The sequence below is a fragment of the Candoia aspera genome, chromosome 5 (assembly GCF_035149785.1).
Source record: "Candoia aspera isolate rCanAsp1 chromosome 5, rCanAsp1.hap2, whole genome shotgun sequence".
In the NCBI taxonomy this organism is placed as follows: Eukaryota; Metazoa; Chordata; class Lepidosauria; order Squamata; family Boidae; genus Candoia; species Candoia aspera.
This window is the reverse complement of record NC_086157.1, coordinates 93,303,182-93,321,773: the sequence shown is the minus strand read 5'-3', so window position 1 is coordinate 93,321,773 and position 18,592 is coordinate 93,303,182. Positions and strand designations below refer to the sequence as shown.

Sequence of the window (18,592 nt, the reverse complement as noted above, 5' to 3'; positions counted from 1 at the left end):
TTAAGGGATTTTAAGTAACAGAACCAGGAAATACTTCCGTTTGGAATCTTGGGGACCACTACCAGTGTAAAAAATGTTGTCTAAATAGGCCAGGAACTGACTCAGTATATCATTCTACTAAATTGATCTTATTAGAGGAGCAGTAAAACATTAGACAAAAAGAGAGTACTATCAAAACTCACTCAATGCTTTGCCTGCATGATCCCGCAGCGGCAACTGAAATACTGCAAAGTTTGAGAATCAAGTGGTTTATTTATTTCTTGCCCAACCTTACTCCCATTGAAAGTATAACTTTCATTATATACGTGGGAAATCATGTGACTGTGACTGTGCTTTCCGGCTAGAAAGAGACAAGACTACTCAGTTTCACACCTTCACTTTTGTTTGCCTCGGAACCACTCTCCTGCCCTTTGGAATGCTCAAGTGCCTGCTTACTGTCCTATATACACCAAAAGCAATGCAATGGCGCTGAAGCCCAAAGCTGAGAGCCGCGGTCATGCTACACAAACAGCTTACTCTCTTGGAATCCCTTTGTCTCCAATCTCTCCGCTCTGCAGGGGGGAAGGGGGAAGCAAGCAATTTCTGTAGGCAATCTCTCCTTTGCCTGACCCTTTCCCGCAGCCAGCACAGAAGGATCAGGAAAAGGAGAGACTGCCTACAGAAACTGCTTGCTTTTGTTTCTCCCCCCCCTCACAGAGCAGAAAGATTGGAGATAAAGAGATTTCAAGAGAGTAAGCTGTTTGCTCTTCTACACAGTGAGAGCAATGCGACCACACTGGCAGCAGGAAAGGATCAGGCAAAGGAGAGACTGCCCACAGAAATCACTTGCTTTTTTCTCTCCCCCTACTACAGAACAGAGAGATTAGAGAGAAAAAGATTTAAAGAGACTACTGTAAACTGTTTGCATAGCACACCCACAGCTGCCAGCACAATCACATTGCTTTTGATGTGTAGAGGGACAAACAGTTTACTCACTCATGGTAAGCATTGGGCTAGGATGGGGATTAAACTGGGAGGATATTTGGTCTGATGACTGGGGGGAAGGGTACTTTATTTTAGCCATGTTTTTATGGATTGGCATGAGTCACCTAGAATCATTATATGAGATAGGCGGCCATATAAGACCTGTAAGGAAGTAAGGAAGTAAGTAAGTAAATAAAGTTTTAAAAGAACAAGATAAATTCAACATACCAATTAAAATGAACAATAATAAACAAAAAATGGCGTCAACCTATAATGGACAACATTAATTCTCAAAAGTCCTACGCAAAATTCTATCTTGGCAGCTTTACAAAAGGTCATCAGAATTAATGCCATCCTGACATCTGGGGGAAGTCTGTTCCATAATATGGAGGCCATCACGGAAACCAACCACTTCTGAACTCCCACAGACCTCACCTCTTGTAGATTGGGGACCCTCAACATCCTCAACTAAGACTAGCAAACTGGATAGCTGTATCTTTAGCAGGCAGTCCTACAAGTACTGAGGATCCAAGTCTTTAAAGATTAAAACCAACTTTTTAAATTATACCTATTGGAAGCCAACACAGTGGTGGCAATATACATACATACATACATACATACATATGTACATACATTTAAAAAATGGTTGTAATAACTTTCATGCTTCAGCACATGGACAGCCATATTCTGTATCAACTGCAGTTCCTAAGTAGTCTTCAAAGTCAGCGCTGTGTAGAACACATTGCTGTGAGCTATCCTAGCTGTGATGAGGGCATGAGTTACCATTACTAGACTTCTGGTCCAGGTCAGGTTGCAAAGCTTGGCAAAGCCCCATGAATTAAATGGTGGTGCAAGGTAGAGAGGTTTAGATCAGTATAATTAGTTTTTCTTCGATGTTGTTTTTTTCTTTGTTATCCAACCGTGTCCACAATTCGTAACTTCTCAGACATAAACATATGTGTTTTACAGAAGTCCTGTCAAGATAATCTATCTATTCTGGGTGTCTATGAACTTTAACGTTGACCTTAGGATTTTTTTAAAAACTGTTTCTTTCTTTAAAATAGTTTGATCTAATGTTAATCTGCATAGCAGGCAGGCAAAGTTACTCTTAAAACTCAACTGCTTTGCATTAATACACTGCATTAAAAGCAACTAATAATACAAACAGAGCACAATTGTTGGTTACCACCAAGTTATGGGATTAATAGTGAGAATCAGAAATGGCAAATTTTGATCATTGTCTGTTACCTTCCTATAGTATAGTTCTCCTCAACATGCTAGCCTTGAAGTATGTTAGGTTCCATCTAGTGCAATATTCAGCCAGTATGGCTAGAATTATAAGAAAATATGGGAAATTATAGGAAATGTACATATGCTAATTTTAATATTATATAGGCCTTGCTCATGGCCACTTATGCCTTAGTCACTTCCCGTGTGGATTACTGCAATGTGCTTTACATGGGACTGCCCTTGAAGACTACTTGGAAGCTGCAACTGGTCCAGAATGCAGCGGCATGCACAGCATTGGGTGATTCTAGGTTCACCCACATTATACCTCTGTTGCGCAAGCTGCACTGGCTCCCAGCTTCCTTCCAGGTGCAATTCGAGGTGCTACTTATCACCCTTAAAGCCCTACATGGCACGGAACCATGTTACTTGTGGGACTGCCTCTCCCTGAGAGTATCTGCCCATGCTACCATAGGCGTGCTCCAGGTCCCTTCCCTGAATCTTGTCATCTAGAGGGACCTCAGAAGGATGCCTTTTCTGTGGCTGCCCCTACCTTATGGAATACCCTCCCCCCAGTGATTCAGCAGGCCCCCATCCTTTTAGCCTTTGGGAAGGCCATCAAGACCTGGCTTTTTACGCAGGCACTGGGACAGAATGAGGATATCTGGAGCTGGTTGTGGGGAATCTAAAGTGGATAACTGAGATGCCAGGTTTTGGTTTTTGTATTTTATGGTTTACGATTTTATAGTTATTAATTTTATTGCTATAAACTGCCCAGAGTTGTGTTTAAGATGGGAGGCCATACAAATCTTTTAAATAATTAATTAATTAAGTTGATGGTGCAACTAATTGCTTCATCCTTTTTAATTGTTCAAATAATGAGCATTTGTCCTCTACAGATGTTTCTTTTTCTTGCCCAGTAACTAATAGTGTTTGGTTTCCAAAAGTTTCCTGTGCTCCACACAGAAAGGCTTATATTTTAATTCCAGTCTCTGAATAGAAGTAAAGGAATCCAAGAAGAAGAGGAAAAAGATATTTAGTAGATATTGAGGCAAGTATGTCAGAGATATATATTAGAGATGTATTACAAACGTAAGTTTTCTAGAATTGTGAAATAGGGCAGTAGAGAAATATTTGTAGTAAATAAATAAATAAATATTTATATTTTAAAATAAGTTAATAAATAAGCAAGAACACTCTTAATCACTGCAGCTTGATATTCATAATGAGCAAGTTTACCCACTAATCAAGGAGTGTAGCATTTAACTTTTGTATAAATTAGTAAAATGTAGCAATTTTGATATATTTCCCAAATACTGCATGTTCTTAATTTTTTGAAAATATTTTTGTAATTATTTTAGCTGTTAGGAAATTCATATTACTAACAGGAACCAATTTAAATAATCAAATTGAATTCTCAACTGAAACACAGCATTAATTTATTGTTACAATCTATTGCATGTCTATCCAGAAGGAAATACTACTAAGATTAATGTGTCTTACTGTCAAGTATTTAGGATTACAGCCTTAAAAATCAATTTTCTTTGGCTGCAGATCACAAGTGCTCAAATTCAGTATCAATTACCCACAAATCCACCAACATTCTGAGTAGAAACATTATAGTCACAAAATGAAAGAGGCCACAAAAAAACTAAGCAAGGTGAGAGAATACCAGGATTTGTTCCATTTATATTATAGATAACTGCTTTAAGCAATTATTTGGTATCACTAACAAATATTCTGAAAATTATCCTTTCACGTTCCAAACAGAAATACAGAAGTAATTTAGAATTTATGTACAGTATTATTTATTTATTAATCAAGCATATCCCACCACAGTCACAGGATTCCAAGTGGCTTTCAAAATAAAAATATACAACAACATACAAAATATAAACTTCAAATAAAACCTCAAATGCAGTGCAAAGAGCCCCAAAAGCCCTGTAGAAAACCTCTGCCCTCAGCTTTTTCCAGAAAGCAGACAATGTTGGAGAGAGACAAATCTCCAACGCGAGGTTTGGCCCCTCCACCAAAAATAACACCTCTGGAAAACTTAAATAGAATTCTATTTAAGATATCCAAGGCATGGACTCCAACAACTATTCTGTTAATAGAATTTATCTTTTCTGTCTCTTCTATTATTAACAGCTCCTTACATATCTTTGCAAATTCATTCTAAAAAATTGGACACTTTCTGAAAGACAAATATTTTAAAATAATAAATAGGGAAACAAAGGAAACAAGCAGATAAGACCCACCTCCCTTTGTACAATCTGATGTGTATTTGCTCTGGACAACAATACCTTTAGAATCAAACTATGAGTTTAGAGTGAAAAAATGAAATGAAAACATTGCATTAAAATAACTTTCTAAACCTAGTGCTTTCACAGAGACCCATTTGTAATTTTATTTCCTTATCTCAGACCTTGATTTTTTAAAAAGGACATTAAAATGTAAGCATATTTGTCAACAAAATCTTAGATGATTCTTGCATATATTATGGGTTATAAAGTGTTTTATTGATAAATGGCTTATCAGGGATATGTTCAAATAGATTGGGTAAGAGCATGGAAGGAAGGTAGTATGACAACAGGTTTATAGAAAAAATAAGTCAGAAGTCATAAACCCATACACAAAATTAGGGCAAATTTTAATCTTACAGATTATCAATTACCAAAGGGAGGAAATATCACTTAGTTTTAAATATCATGTTTCTTTCTAATTAGTTCTGATTTTATGTATATTATAACAAAATGTTTCTTGTCTTCAATTAGAAATGTAAAATTTCCAGAAGTTTTTGAAAAAGTATTTTAAGTAAAAGGAAACTTGGGAAAAAATGTAGTATTTTTAGTACCTTTTACAGGTACATCAGATACATAAAAACCAGCTTAGACATCATGCTAATCCATAAACTAACAGCCCTCAACGATTTATTTACAATAAGTATGTTGTTCAAACACAGTAAGCAAGCTCCAAGCATTGAGATTTAACCAGAGAATGCAGCAATGGCTTATTTAAGTTTTGTTCTGGCCACATCTGGAACAAAATCCTTATCTCTAAACAAACCACGAATTGATTTTTTGCTAGCCATATCACCCAGGTGACATTAAAAACAATCACAAGCTAGTGCATTTTTGCTAATTAAGCTTCATGGCTTAGTGTAACTTGCACATACATTCAAAATGTGTTATATATAACTTCGGATGCATATTATACTTCGTATAATAAAATAATGCTTGAGTATTAAGTTTAAAAGTTTGGTTGATTCCAACATTTAAACTGTGGCTTAATTAGTAATTTTGTCACAAAATATAAAATTGAATTCTTGTCCATCACAGCTCACATAGATTATATTAATTGATTTCCCTGGTTAAATAGAGGTCTAATATAATTAATTCAGAATTCAATTTTCAGTGAAGTAGCCTACAGTGTTTACTTTCAGCATTTTGTGGATTTCATGGGCAGACTTACAAGACCAGGAGGAGTTCCCTCCAACTCCAAAACTTGTAGCCAGCAGGTCAATCAGTTCCATGTTTCCAATTTAGTCTCTATAGCAATATATGGAATGCTGCCCAGTCCAGTTACTTATCCCATCAAACAAACAAGAGAGCACACAAGTTAAGAAAGCATCACATGACTCTTCCTTTTCTTGTGAAAATGGCTAAGGTCTCCTCCCCAACCCCCATGGCTAAGGCAGTAATAAATGCTGCTCTTATAAATACTCTCTTTAGTTTAGACGTTATAACGATCCCATGTAGAAAAATCTTCCTCTTGCATAGTTTTATAGATCATTTTGAAGGAATAAACTGCTTCAATATGTTATTACCATGCCTTCAGCATTTTTTAATGCAAGTATTCCATAAACCTTTTGTATTTTTCCAAATTCTTTGGAAAAAACCGTAACAACAACAAAAGACAAAAAAGTAAACAGGGAAAAACAACCCTCCCCCACAGACCTTCATCCATTTTTCTGGTGTTCTCCCCAGGCTTCACAACTCTACTCATGTGACCAACACTATCTGGAAAGTCATATTTAATCAAATATGGAAAGCCATATTTAGAAATTGGATTAAACACCAATCTTAATGAAGATTCTTTTTACTGCTACCTAAATTGAGTTCAAACGACCAAAGTAATTTCCACCTCATAGAATTACCAAGGCCATATTTATTTCTGGCATCACATGAATTTGAACATTTACTTAAAGTAAGAAAAAACCTTTGCTAAAATATCTATAGTGAAGAGCAAATAGGTATCAAACAGTCCTTTTATGAAAAAAATAAAGGTTCTTCCCAGTAAATAAAGAGGAGGAAATAAAACAAGCCCATCTAAAATGATTTTTTAAAGATAGCTACTCTCCGTATACTACCAAGAATTCAAAGCCCAGAAAGATAGTGCCATTGACTATTACTTCTTTAAGACCTACTCCTTCTATATTGGCTGTAATCAAAGTAGTGTACACTATTTCAATAATATTAATTAATAATAATAATTTGCCATGGGATGATATGCTGATGCTACATAGCTTTGTGTCTCCGCCCCTGGTGAAACGAGTGATGCTATCGAGGTCCTGTCCCGGTGTCTGGAGGCTGTTAAAGGTTTGGACGGGGAACAACAGGCTTCAGCTCAACCCTAGCAAGACTGAGGGGCTCTGGGTTTTGGGGCCTGCCAGTTCCAGGGATTTATTATCTTTGGTTCTGGAGAGGGGGCACTGCCCCAAACAGACCCAGTGCACAATCTGGGGCTTCTCCTAGACTCATGACTCCTGCTCAAAGAGCAGGTGGCAGCCATGGACAGGAGGCCCTTCGCACAACTTCATGTTGTGCACCAGTTGCACCCATTCCTCGACAGGAAGGCTCTGCTCTCACTCACTCATGCCCTGGTCATCTCTCAAATGTATCCCTGTAATGCACTCTACACGGGGCTGCCCTTGAAGAGCATTCAGAAGCTGTAGAAGATGCAAAATGTGTGCTCCTTGATCAGCGCATATTACCCATGTACTCTGCAAGGTACACTGGCTGCTAGTATGCTTCCAGGTTCCATTCAAGGTCCTGGAAATGACCTATAAAGCACTACATGGCACGGGACTGGGTAATCTGAGGGACTGCCTCTCCCCAGCTATATCTTCCCATCTCATCAGATCCAGGAGGAGAGCCATGTACAGGTCCCACCTACAAAAGTGTGTCATCTGGAGGGACCCAGGAAGAAAACCTTTTATGCTGTGGCACCCTTTAGAATATCACTCCCCGAACCTTAGACTCACCCTGATGGCCTTTAGGAAGGCCCTGAAGACATGGCTTTGCCATTGAGCTTGGGGGTCTAGTAGCAGGGGAGAGCTTTTACATTGGCTGTGTTGAATATGATGTACTGATGAGCTTTGCTGCTGATTATGATTAGTTTTTATTTTAATGTTTATTAGTGGTTTAAATACATCTGCATATCTAATTTGTTTGTTATTTTTAACTGTGAGCCACCCAGAGTCACTCAGATGAGATGGGTGGCTATACAAATCAAACAAACAAACAAACAATGGTTCCTCTATGCTAGTATTTTAACATAGTACTATAATGTTCACTCAAAAAAAATGTATATATTCACCCACCTCGTTCTGTTAAAACTTTCTTATATTTTCTATTTTCCTCCCAAATTACCTTAATGCTGAGAAGGAAGGAGGGAGAGGGGTAGCACAAGAAGACCATGATTTCTGTCAACTACTGAATTGTATATTCTAGTCTCACAACACTGTAACTCTTCTCAGAGAGAACAGAACTTGTTTTACAACCATTTTTCCTACCATCTCCTTGACCTTATTTTTTACTTGCATTCCTAGAGAACTGCATAGGTGCATATGCAGTCATCAGACTTCTTAAAAAAAACTAACTTGGAACAGCAGCATCATTTCACTTCTGTAACTGCAATGCTCACATTTGACAGATAAAATACATATGACCCTTCAAACACCATTTTCCTGTCATTGTTCTACAATGTACTAGTGTGTAGCATTCCACTCTGTTTCAACACAGCAGATTACTATGCTATATTCACTGACAGGTGCCATATTATTATTTACTTAACAGACTTTTTAGAGGGCCACAATCACATGACTCTGGATGGTAGAAACATCAAAATAAAGCAATTTTGCCATGACAAATGTCCTACCCTACCAATAAAACAACCTACCAACATAATACATGAAATACATGAAAAAGATTGTCATTCAACACCATCAGCTAGGCATAATGCATCAAAAAAGGTAAAGGTTTCCCTCGACGTAAAGTCCAGCATGACGACTCGGAACGTCGTTACCTTCCCGCCGAAGCGGTACCTATTGATCTACTCACATTTGCATGTTTTTGAACTGCTAGGTGAGCAGGAGCTGGGACTAGCAACGGGAGCTCACCCCGCCGCGCGGTTTCGAACCGCCGACCTTCCGATCGGCAGCTCAGCGGTTTAACCCGCAGCGCCACCGCGTCAAAATGCATCAAAAGCCTACCTAAAACGAAATGTTCTAAGTGTTTCCCTGAATGCCAAGAGCAAAGAGGCCAAGCATATTGTTGGGGACAGCAGAATGTTGGGACAATAACGTCCTCTGGCTTAGCATGTTTTACTTCTTGCTGAGTTGGAACTTTGAGCAAGTCCTCTGTAGGTGACTAGATAGGATGAATGTATTCATCTAGAACAAGTCAGGCAACAAGAACCTGGCACCACTGAGGGTAAAACTTCGTAAGTGAAAACCAGCAATTTGTGCCCAGAAACCTATTGATAAAAGCAACCCTAAAGCAGGCATTATTCTACAGTAGCAGGTGCCGTCTGCTAGCAGTCAGGCTGCTGCACTCCATGCCAGCTGTAGTTTCTGGGTCATCTTCAAAGACAATCCCACATATAACACACTGCACATCAACCAAGTGCCGATATAGGCGTAATCACTGTTGCCAAGACCTCCTGATTCAGACAAAACTACAACTGCATGATTAGCCAAAGCTAAGCAATCCTCGAACCCTCCATCCTTGTTTATGGCCTCTATTTGCTGCTCAAGAAGGATCCACAATTCCAGGAGGCCCCAATGTCACAGGCCTGCTCTTCTGGGAGACCTGGCACCATCTAGAGCTAATACCAGAACTGATGTTTCTAGGAAACCAGGATGAACAGCAACTTTGTCTTCCTTGGGTTTAATCTGAGCTGAGCTTGTTTTCCCCCAACTCTAACTTTTAAAAAATCAGGCATGGCTGTGCCTTTGCAAAGAAAGAGGCTCCAGTGTAGCTCCTACCACAAGCCTAAAAGAATTTAAATGCAAAAGCAGCAGGACTCCAGAAGGCCCAAATTCATTTGAAAGCCAAGATATCCTGAACTACTTGTTGATAGTTGTTTTATATAGGTGTGTCTCAGTGAGCTTACTTGCAGAAATAACATTTGCAATGAGAATTCAATAGAGTTTAGCTGTCACTGAATGGCACCTAGCAGTTTCTTCACTATTAACACAACAGGAAGAAACCAGCCTAGATGGAACACATGTAGTTTACGCCTTTCTTTTCCCATCGATGACCCCCCAAAAACACAAACATGTCTATTTAAAGATTATGTTCATGCATCAGTATATCTGACATAATTTGCTAAATCATTAGCAGAACATCTCTCAGCAGCACACAGTTAACAGAACTCCCTATAGCTGATGCAATGGGGCCGCTCATTCTTTCCTCACTTCCCAGAGAGCCCAAGGCAATATCTGATTATGTCACTGTTGATATTTTCTTTTTCCAGTACCAACTGGCACTGTTCAAACTGAGGTCTGCATACAATAAATACAGTATCATCAGCATTATTCTCTCATTTTAAAGTCAATCTTCTAATTTACCTATATCGCCAAATGATTTTCTCATTCATGGTATTTCTACTTAGGAAACAGTAGCAGTTCTGCAATTCCAGTGGCTTAGTCACATTTTGACAGTAGCATATTTGCACATTTGGGGGCTGACCACAAAAACAGGAAAAGGAAGATGTATCCAACGATTTACAGTGATAGCAAGTATGGAAATGGAAAATTAAGGATTGGACTTGAATGAGTATGACATAAAGGGGCAGAAGGATATTTTCTATAATTAGGGGCAACTATTCAAATTGTTAAGAAATTCATGTATCAGTTGACAGAATTTACAGGTAGTCCTCGACTTACGACCATTAATTTAATGAGTCTGAAGTTACAACAGCTTTGGAATGGGTGCTTTACAGCCTATAAGCACTTCTGAGCATCGTAAAACATTGCACCCCCCACAATCACATGATTGTATTTTGGGTGCTTGGCAACCAGCTCACATTTACAACCAGTTGCAGTGTCCTGTGGTCATGTGATCGCGTTTTGCGGCTTTTTTACCATTTTCCAGCAAAAAACGCCCATTGGGGAAGCTGGATTTGCTTAATGACAATGATGATTTGCTTAACGAGCACCGTAAAATTGGTCATAAAATCAGGTCCGGTCATGTGGTGACTTATGACCACAATAACTTTCAATGTAAATTCCTGTCCCAATTGTGGTCGTAAGTTGAGGACTACCTGTACTGCCATAAGAAGCCACTAGATAAGATATTAAGAGACTGCCACAAGTCAAATTAATCTCCCGGTGATTTTCCTGACATTCAGCTGGTCCAGAATGCAGTGGTGCAGGCAATGATGGGCATGCCTCGATATGCCCATGTAACACCTCTGCTAATTTTAAGAGCTGCACTGGTTGCCAGTTTGCTTCTGGGTCCAATTCAAGGTGCTGGTTGCTACGTATAAAGCCCTACATGGTACAGGGCCTGGTTACTTGAGGGACCACCTGTCTCCCATAGTATCTGCCCAACCGGTTTGATCTAGCAGGGTTGGTACGCTCCAGGTTCCATCGATTAAACAATCTCACCTCTTGGTTCCCTGGAAGTGTGCCTTCTCTATAGCAGTGCCTGCCCTGTGGAATAAGGTTCCCCCTGAAATTCAAACAGCTCCAATCCTACTGGGATTTTGAAGGGCCTTAAAAACCTGGCTCTTCACCCAGGCCTTTGGAGAAGACAACTGATGTCCCCTTCTTCCTTTCCAATCCCCTCTGCCATCGTTGTCCCTTTGCCTTGTGTTGTTTTTGTGTTTTCTGTATTGTTCTCTTGTTTTTTAAATGTTGTAACCATTGTAAACTGCCCAGAGTTGCTGGAAGTTGGGCAGCATATAAATTTTTTGTTCTTATTATTATTATTACAGAAATGGTTTGCTATTGCTTCTTCCAAGTCATTTTTTTCAACTTCTCAGCTTAGCCTATAGCTGTGGGATGTCCTTGGAATCTCTTATCCAGGAATTAATCTAATTCAACCGTGCTGTTTTTCTCAAGGTTACCCAAGGTAACCTAAATGTTTCCACTACCTCAGATAGGTTTAAAAGGAGTTGCAATTATTAATAATGATAGCTAAATAGGAACTTTAGGTTCTAGGGTAATGTCACTGTGTAACAGTTGCTTCTAATGTACCACAAACAAATCTTGTCGGCCATCACAAAATATGTTGTGAAACTAAACGGATCCTTGGCTTGAACTAACAGAGTTTCTTATTTACAAATACATTTTCTTACACTTCAACTATATATTCATAATATAATGGTTTGCTCTAAATTTACTGCATATTTTAGGAATATCTAATACTACAAAAATACTTTGAAGCTTCTGATGAAATCATACTTTTTAAATTCATTTCACCTGGGATTAGTAAACAGTGACATATATCAGACTTTCAGTTTTAACTGTTATTTAAATGCACTGAATTTAGTTCTTTAACAAGCATCACTTCAACTAATCCAATTAATTATTAATTTATTATTTCAATTTATACGGCCACCCATCTCAAATACATGATTTACAACAATTTAAAAAATTATATAAAAGAACAGAAAGCAATATAAACCATATAAAAAAACCATGCAACAGGATCAACAGCCAAGTTATAAGAAACTAACAGCAATCAATATAACCACTGTACAGGCTCCACCACGCATCTGGATCCCAAGCCCGGTGGCAGAACCATGTCTTTAAGGCCTTGCAAAAAGCTAAGAGGGCCAGAGTCAATCTAATCTCCGGGGGGATGATGTTCCAAAGGGAGAGCACCATGACCGAAAAGGCTCTCACCCTGGGCCCCACCAGATGACATTCCCTGACAGGACCCAGAGCATGTGTCTTCTGCCAGATCTAATGGGACCGGTAGATAGATGCTGTCCCTGAAATAGCCCAGTCCCATGCATAAGCTTGCACTGCCACAGCAGCAGTTGCCAAGAAAACAACATGGGACATATCTATGTAGTTACCAGGAATGAAGTTCAGAATTGAGAAAGACCTGATTTTATTTAAGCTTATATTACCTAATATATTTCTATCTCCTTATATAAACTCAGAAGATTAATTCATGTGAAAAAGTAGCATAAATAGTCTGGACTGCTAAAACTCATTTCAAGTTCATCCATAACTGGAGGAGCCACTGTTACAAATATTTCATATGAGTGACTCTTAACTAAAAGAAGCTTCCTTCATTGCTTCCTCTCCAGTAATGACTCTGTAAATTTAAGGTATGTGCTATGATGTAAATCTAGATACATCTTTAGTACTGTATATCTAGCTGTAATTGACTAAGATGCAATTTCTGTTTATTTTCAAATATTTATAATCTAGAGACTGTAAATTCCATGCTCATGGGTTTCATTCATTCGAAAATATATGAGAAAAAATGTAATACACCATATATCCAAATAGCAACTGACCATTCTCTTATTCAATTATGAAGAAGATGGCAGCCTTTTTATGCACAGAATACCTAAATATTGCAGCAGTAGTATTACACAGAATTTGGAATTGAGAGGGAGAGGGAGGGAGAAACATTTCTTCCTATTACCAATCTTCTCATTTTTGTACACTACTAAATTAAAACTTGTTCTTTAGTTCCACACATTTTTAAATTCTAAAAAAACCGTATTTTCCATGGAATGTTGACAATTTTATTCAGTGCCTGGAAATATGCTTAGGTGAAGAAAATGTAACTGTCTTGATCAATAAGTGCAGACACCATAATGAAGATCACTTAAAACAAAACTGAAACAATTCATCAGACTGATTAGGCCTTAATCTTTAACAATTTTGCTTCATCAGCTATACACCACAAGCTTGGTATGTCTGGAATGTGTAGAAAACCTGATTATATTAGTGAAATGGAAATGATGGAGAACAATTGTTAATACCTTTAACTAAATTATTTAGCAGATAAATTATGCAGCTCAAGTAGCCAGACACATGTAAATATCAAACCTTTCAACATAATGAAGGTATTTTAAACATATTTATACAGTCGATTACCGTAGTTTCATAATACAGAAAAAAATTATTTACAGGTGGTCCATGTTTAAAGACCACTTGTCCAGAAACCGTTCAAACTTATGACAGTGTTGAACAAGTGGTTGTTATGACTGGTCCTCAGAGTTCCAGCAATTGCTGCATCCCTGTGGTTACATGATCACAATCTGAGTGCTCGGTGCCTGGCTCATGATTACATCACCACAGTAAGCCATGGTCACATGATCGTAATTTCAGACATTCCCTGTCAGCTTCCCTCAAGCAAAGTCAATGGAAAGCCAGCAGGAAATTGGAAGTTGAGATCACATGAGGCCCTTGCTTAATGACCTGTGTGGTCCTCGCTTAACGACAGAAACAGGAACTGCCAGACCTGACATCATGTGATGTCACATTTTACAACCACATCACTCTGATCTCAAGTATCGTTGTAAACGGAGGACTACTGTAACCCCTCCACCCCCATTTAGTAAACTTTGGATGCAATGGACAAAATTTTCATCCAGACATCCTTATAACATACAAAATAACAAATCCACTGCATCTGAAGAAATCTAGATAAAGCATTTTAATTTACATTATTTTGTTATATCTATGTGTTATGTGTCAGTTTATGTTATCATTTGCATAATGGCATCATTACATAAAGACTAAATGACTGCAAATGATTTACTCTCAAATTTAATGGACATTTGTGGGTAATGGGTACCCCCTCATCCCACTGCTCTGATAAGACAAGTTTTATTCTAATTAAGAGATAAGTTTAGAAGTAGGTAGAATCAGCTGCTAGTCTTAGTTGCCCTGATTCCAACTTCTTCAAGAGCTTCCAGTTCCATGATACCATGATTATTAGCATGTTGGCATTAGCATACCATGCTTTACTCCATTTACTCCATGGCATTAGCATACCATGCTGTTAACAAGATTATATTCAAGTCTCTTACACAGGCCTGGAAAACTTTAAAAAAAAAGTGCAGTTGCTATTTTGCAAAATGTATTGTGTAAGCAAACTTTGTTAGTATAAGAAAAATAGTAACATTTTGTAGAACTAGTTCTCTGAAGGTAAGATGACGGTGTCCCACAGAATGAAGTACAGAAATATCACTTATACCTGAATAAATATAATTCTTAGAAGCAATCAGCTTAAGAACCAATTGTTTCAGTATGAACTTCTCCTATTAAGGTTTTTTATAATTTAAATTACAATGGGCAATGAATATTCTTTCCAAATCATTTCTGGACAATTCCTAAGCATTCTGTAGCCTTATACTTGTAATTTTAAGAGCCAGTTATGTGCACCACTACATAGTTATAAATATAATTGCAGAAGTCAAACATAACTACTTCAAAAACAGAAAGCATTTTATGCAGAAAACCAAAACACGCAATATATTCACATAAGCAATTTGTAGCACTCACTGCAATGGCCAACATGGCCATTGATTTGCTTTATATAAAGCCCATCTGGGATGCTCAGAGCAGGCAGCAAAAGACAACAAAGCAGAATATATTTCTAATATATTTTAATGAAGGTTCATTCAGAGTGAAGCACTTTTAAGTTCCAAATTTCAATTACAACATTTAAGAATATGCAAAAACATGTACAGTTTCATGCACAGAACAGCTGATTTTGGCTGGCTTATATCCAATATAAAACATGGATATGGAATGAAGCAGGGCTGTTTTGTTCCAGATACAGACTGAAATGCTTTTTTTTCCCCAAAAGAATTTCAGTGGGGGAAATGTGGGGGGAAATGCCAACGCTGAGGGGTTTGTTTAGTGACAGCAGCTGAGAGAGGAGGGCAGGAAAGAAAAAGTTATCAGGAAGAGCAAGGGTGAGCAGGCAGGCCTATGGGAACTGAGACTATTTGGGAGTGGGTGTACAGGCCATGTGGAGGAGGCAAGAGTGACACAATGTATCCTTGTTTCAGGAGGAGGGGAGAAAGGGGCCAACGGACACCAGCTTTGCTCTATCCACCCAGCAAAAATCACTCTGGGATTGCTGTAGGACTGGTTTCAGTTGAAACACAGAACAAAAACATTCCAAGTTTTGTTTCTGCCAGACAGCAGCCAATCCATAAAGGTTCGCCAAAGCACCCAGAATATGAGGTGTTTGCTTTGGGTTTGAAACGAAACACTGTTTACCTTTCTGTGCCCACCCCCAGGACTTTGTACAGAAGGATATGCTTTATTTATTCTATTAAATGGTGCTTCTCATACAATAATTGACGTCCATTCAGAATTAAATTCCAGCATAATACAATCTCAAAAGTACTGAACTACCAGTGGATAATGCTGAGAGTTTACTGCTATCTATTTTATTACTAACTTACTGTAGGGGGTATTTTTCAAAAACAGCTCATAGTTTCAAGAAGGTTGTTAGAAAAAATGTAGAATACTATAATGAAAGATGAGAAGATGCCACAGCATTACAAAGAAAATCAAGTAAAAATTTGAAGTTGAAATCAACACTGTTTTCTGTCCTTTTTCTCTAATTCTTTGCCCAGTCACTGTGAGCAAAAGTTTGAAGCTGTGGTGCAACGTTTATTACAGTAGTGACTTGGTCACAAGTTACTGTTTTCCTGTTATGGAAAGCCAAAAACAATCTCCTACAAGCATAAACTGCAGCTTTGAAAGCTGAGATTCGATTTGTACACATGTACAAAGCAGGAACACCATACTAATGCCACAAAGCAATTGCCATTTATTTTTAAATAGAACCACATAAGCAGTTTTTAAATATGAAAACCAAACATATTTATTTAGTGCCAAAAAGGAACCAAGTTAATTATATCTCAAAGTTTAGAAATAATTCAGATTCAGACATGTTTGTTCATAAGAATACCTGTAGGTGGTACTCTCTCAAGCATATGATTTTGCTTCCTTTTGTCCAGACTTTAAAATATACTCTGATCACTAATTCAGCACTTTACTAGCATGACATTTCTAACATTATCCCAGAAAGATGTGGCTCAAGAGAAGAGTGTCTAGATGTTTATGTTGCACCCAATATAATGTATTAAATTATAGCCTTCTAGACCATTTGAGGTTATTAAGCACTCTTTAATTGGATTCAAATAATAAAATTGTAACAGGACAGAAAGGTAATAAAATGTTGATTAATTCAGACAAAACAAGTCTAATGAAAATATAATTTTGTTTCATTTATACTTCTGCTCAAGTTAAATCTCAAATATTTATAAAAAGTTAAATAAAACAAAGCAGATAATTAATTCTACTACACTTAAAAGTAGGATGTTTTTTCCTTTCAGGTCTGTTAGGAAGAATCAATGTAGTACAGAACTGGGGTGATTCAAGTCCACCCTCACCAAAAGGAATTCACTGGGTAACTTTGGGCCAGTTATTCACTCTCAGCCCAACCTACGTCACAGGACTGTTGTTGTAGGAATAAATGAAAATAAAATGAAGGGAAACCCCTGTGTAAGCAATCTTGAGCTCCTGGAGAAAAGGCTGTGAATAAACTTAATAAATATTATTAATAAGTGGATTCTAGCCTACAAAAGCTTATACCATAATAATCTGGCCTTTGGCATACCAAAACACTTCTTGCTGCAACCCAAACTAATTGCCCCCCCCCATTTTGGAAGTCAGCTCCTTGTATTTCTGGAAATAAAGTCAAATTTGAACTTACCATATCAGACGGAACACTGCTAGACATCTTGATATTATGCTGTTGGTTTCAAGAAACACAGAAGAAAATAAATGTAAAAGCCAGCCAAGACAACACAGGAAAAAGATCTTCCAGCTAACCAATCTTTGGTTTGTTCCTGGTAAGTTCTGTGCCTTTGCTTCCTCCAGTAAAAACACCTGACCCAGAGCAAGGAAACTGACAATTGGGGTTGAAAAAGAATCCAGTTGGTGTTAAAAGGCTGGATCAGAGAGGAAACCACAGGGAAACCAGAGAGAGAAACGGATTCCTGTCAGCAGCAGCACGAATACCAGTTGTGCCAGACAGACCAGGCAAAAACATACAACAACATGAATTGTGTACGAGCGCTTTTCTTCGTCTCTCTTGCTCTTCCTCTCCAGCCTAGACCAATAATGAATGACGAAGATGATTCAGAGGATAGTTCTGGGTCGGAGTCACCTCCTCATTAAAACGAAGAAGAAGAAAAAAAGCGACAGGCACTCAATGAAGTAAAGCAAGCGACCGTCCTCTTTCCCTGAGGCCAAAGTTCTTTGGGGGGCGGGTGATCTCGCCCGATTCTCACGAAGTGAAAGTGGGGTGGGGGATTCTCTTCCTTGGAAAGGTGCTTCCTACAGCATTTATAATATTGAGTTAAAATATATGCATTAAAATGAGCTGGGAAAGAGGGAGGGGAAGGGACAAAGAAATGTTACCCTCCCCCCTCAAACTGCAGCAGCAGCAGCTCAAGGGGGGATTTAAACTGCAGTTGCCTCTCGCAGCAGGAGCAGCAGCCCTCGCCGCCCCCTCCGCCTCAGGTCTCGGCTTTCATCGCCGCCGCCGGCTCGTTTCTCCACAGTCGCTTCTCCGCCTCTTCCTCCTCCTCCTCCTCCTCCTCCGGGGTCTCCCTCAGCAGCAGATGGTTAACGGAAGCCCCCCGCAGCTGAGGCGGAGGAGCAGCTCCTTCTCCTCCCGCCGACCAGAGAGCCCGTTGAATGAAAAAGGGCTGGGAAGAGCTTTCCCCAATGCAGGCTGCTCCTCTGTACCCTTCACCGCCTGCCGCCGCCGCCGCTACTCCTGCAGCCACCTCTTGTCATCTTCCCTTCCAGCCAACATGGCGTCTGCGCCGAGCGGAGAAAAGGGGACACAGCACGGAAAAGACTGACCCGACGCCCCCATCCCCCACGCCTCTTTGGCTCCGCCTCCAGATCGCTATTCGGAGACGCATCAAGCGCGGCCCCGCCCACTCATTATAGACGTGAGCAGCGCATGCCGCTCGCGCAGCATCCTAGGAATTGTAGTTTTGAAATCTGGCCGCGTTCTCCTCGTGATGCAACTTTGGCTTTGGCCGCTGTTGGCTGTTGTGGCAGCTACGCCTTCGGCAGCCGTCGCTAAGGGCTTGGAAATTCCCT

General features: G+C 39.1%; 1 protein-coding gene across 1 annotated transcript in view; it reads right to left on the bottom strand.

Annotated features, from left to right (window-relative positions):
• The window catches only part of UBL3 (ubiquitin like 3), a 44,917-nt gene extending 26,546 nt beyond the window's left edge, over positions 1-18,371 (bottom strand). Inside the window, exon 1 of the mRNA XM_063305723.1 lies at positions 17,187-18,371. Coding sequence (XP_063161793.1) covers positions 17,187-17,213 — 27 coding nt within the window. The 5' untranslated portion in view covers positions 17,214-18,371. The remainder of the gene's footprint in view (positions 1-17,186) is intronic.
• Positions 18,372-18,592: the final 221 nt, after the last annotated feature.